The sequence below is a fragment of the Buceros rhinoceros genome, unplaced genomic scaffold (assembly GCF_000710305.1).
Source record: "Buceros rhinoceros silvestris isolate BGI_N320 unplaced genomic scaffold, ASM71030v1 scaffold10129, whole genome shotgun sequence".
Lineage (NCBI taxonomy): Eukaryota > Metazoa > Chordata > Aves > Bucerotiformes > Bucerotidae > Buceros > Buceros rhinoceros.
The window spans coordinates 13,420-16,145 of NW_010432102.1; the positions used below are offsets into that span (position 1 = coordinate 13,420).

Sequence of the window (2,726 nt, forward strand, 5' to 3'; positions counted from 1 at the left end):
GAACCTCCCCACCTCCACCCCATCGTGTCTGTGCTGGCCGGTGGCCCCTCTCCCTCTGCTTCTTGCCAGCTTCCCCCCTCCTATGCCATAGACAGCAGCGCCTGGCCCAGGATCCGGCCCTGACAAGGGCACACGTGACACATGAGGGTCCGTGCAGGACCCTGCAGCAGAGCCAGGGACATCCCCGAGCCACCTCCCATAGCACCCATCTGCCCTTACCCAGCCTCCGGCTCTCCATAGCACAGGCCTGGTCCTCCTCCATGATGCTGAGGCGGGTGCTCCGGGACCAGGGCCAGGTCCACTCCCAGGTCTCCACTCGGCCCTTGCCCAGCCAGTAGGACTTCTGGAAGGGGAAGTACCAGGGCCGCGGCAAGCCGAACATGCCTGCAGGCACAACCCCTGCGCGGTCAGGGCCAACCCGGCACTCCCATCTGCGAGAAGCCAGCCGAGGGCCGGGGCAGAGCTCAGCGTGGGTACGGGCATGGACAGGGGCTTGGAGGTTTCCCCAGCTCAGGGACGTCACTGAGGGGTGGGGGTGCAAGCACCCTGGCCACTGGGCTTGGGGCGGTGCTGCTGGGCTGTGCCAGGAAGCTTTGGGTTGGGCCTGGCTCGCGCTTGGGTTTCACCAGGAAAGCAAAGGAAGCAGGTGAGACCCCTCCCCACATGGGTGACCAAGGGGAACAGTGCTCCAGCCATGGACACCTCGCTTTGGCCAGTGAACTGAGACACGTTACTAAAGACCTCCAAGGAACCTGCTGGTGTCACCAGAGGGTCAGGGCATGTGGGCAGCTGACCCCAAGAGGACATGCACAGGTGACTCTGAAGGCATACTGTGCTGAATGCCACCATGTCAGGGCTGAGCACCACCAGGAACCAGCAGGTCCCCAGCGAGGAGGCGCCTGTAAGATCAGAGATGCCCTCATGCCCCTCTGCCCACACGTACCCGGGTGCACAGCCTCAATGTACCACGTGAGCACCCCATAGACCACAGCATCCACAATCAGCATCATCATGGACAGCAGGAGGTTGAAGTCGTCTCCTTCCACAGGTGACTGGCTGAAGGTGTGCCACTGGATGCCCACACCGGCCACCTCGTACAGCGCAAAGTACTTGGAGCCCAGCCCAAAGGCTGTGGTGGACATTAGGGACTGTGGAGAGATGGAGGGAAGGGAAGTGGATGTCAGCAGTACCCAGGGCTGCCCCACCCAGGCCCGTGGAGATGCTCCCTGCCCTGGAAGGCACCAAACCTTCTGGAGATGCCTCCAAAGCCCCATGGGGAGTTGGTTCATACAGGCAGAGGGCTTGGGGACAGCTTGGCTTGGTGGCCTGCACACGAAGAACTGGTTGGGGTGAATTCCTACCCAGTGCTGCCCCACCCAGGCCCGTGGAGATGCTCCCTGCCCTGGAAGGCACCAAACCTTCTGGAGATGCCTCCAAAGCCCCATGGGGAGTTGGTTCATACAGGCAGAGGGCTTGGGGACAGCTTGGCTTGGTGGCCTGCACACTAGACATGGAGTGCCCAGGGCAAACCTGGGCTTGAGCAACAACCCAGCAGTTGCTGCCAACTCACCGCGATGCACTTTTCAAAAGCTGTGATCTTGTCATGGGCCACCTCCTCCCGGATGGCCACATACATGTAGGGCACGTAGCTGAGGAAATAGATGATGCCACCGCAGGCAGAGGCCAGCTTGGCCTTGGAGTAGAGCACCGACACCAGGAAGCTGCAGGGAGGACAGTGTCACCCCACCCCAAACCATCTGGTTTTGATGATGGTGAGGTGAAAAACTGGTCCCCCAAATCAGCCGGCTGGGGAACCTGTGCCCCTCTACTGGCCCTTGCCCACACAGCCCCCAGCACCCTTGCCCCATGGCACAAGGACAGCGGAGCTGCCCAAGCCCCCTTGCCCCACAGCGTGGACCATGCAGCTCACCAGAACATGATGGTGGCCACTGCGTAGATGGCGAGAAAGAGCCAGATGATGAGGACGTCGCTGTGCATCAGGACCTTGCCGTACTTGAGGATGGCAGTGAGCGCCGTGACCGAGATGGAGAGCTGGACGAAGCCAGTGATGAACCAAGCTACCCAATGCACCGCGTTGTTCAAGCCCATCATCTTCATCACCTGCGAGGCCAAGACAGCTCAGGAGGTCTGTCCCCTGCCCTGCCCATCCCTGCTGCCTCACTCACTGGGCTGGGAGAGCAACAGGCAGCACTGAGAGGTCCTCAGGGTGCCAGGGTTGGACAAGGCTTGTGCCAGAGATGCTTGGAAGGACCATCTCACCCCAGGGATGGGGTGTCTCCACCCACCCCAGCTCATTTGCCTCAGAGACATGGGGAAGGAGGCCACGGACATGGCGTGCAGGACTCAGAGCTCAGAGAAGCCAGCTCCTCCCCAGGGACCCACCTCTTTCAGGCGATGCTCCTTCTCCGTCACAATGTGCTGAATCATCATGGCCACCGAGTAGACCCAGGAGATCACCATGCACAGCGGCATCATGTGCTCGATGACGAAGAGAAAGCTGGTAGGGTAGAGGAAGAAGGGGAGAGATGGAAGGCGGCACCACTGCAGAGACCCAGGGGATCCTGGGGCACAGAGCAGCGGAGAGGCTCTCCCAGCACCCCGGGACAACCAGCCTCCAGTCCAGCAACTCCTTAGTGCCCTGGAAGAACGTCTCCAATGAGCCCACAGGACAGTCCGGGCTGTGAGGTCATGGCAGGCAGGGGGGA

General features: G+C 61.3%; 1 protein-coding gene across 1 annotated transcript in view; it reads right to left on the bottom strand.

Annotated features, from left to right (window-relative positions):
• Positions 1-2,726, bottom strand: part of ABCA2 (ATP-binding cassette, sub-family A (ABC1), member 2) — a gene marked incomplete at both ends in the record, with an annotated part of 20,426 nt that overhangs the window by 13,283 nt on the left and 4,417 nt on the right. Inside the window, 5 exon segments of the mRNA XM_010143649.1 lie at positions 220-384; positions 944-1,148; positions 1,571-1,721; positions 1,931-2,121; positions 2,404-2,518. Coding sequence (XP_010141951.1) covers positions 220-384; positions 944-1,148; positions 1,571-1,721; positions 1,931-2,121; positions 2,404-2,518 — 827 coding nt within the window.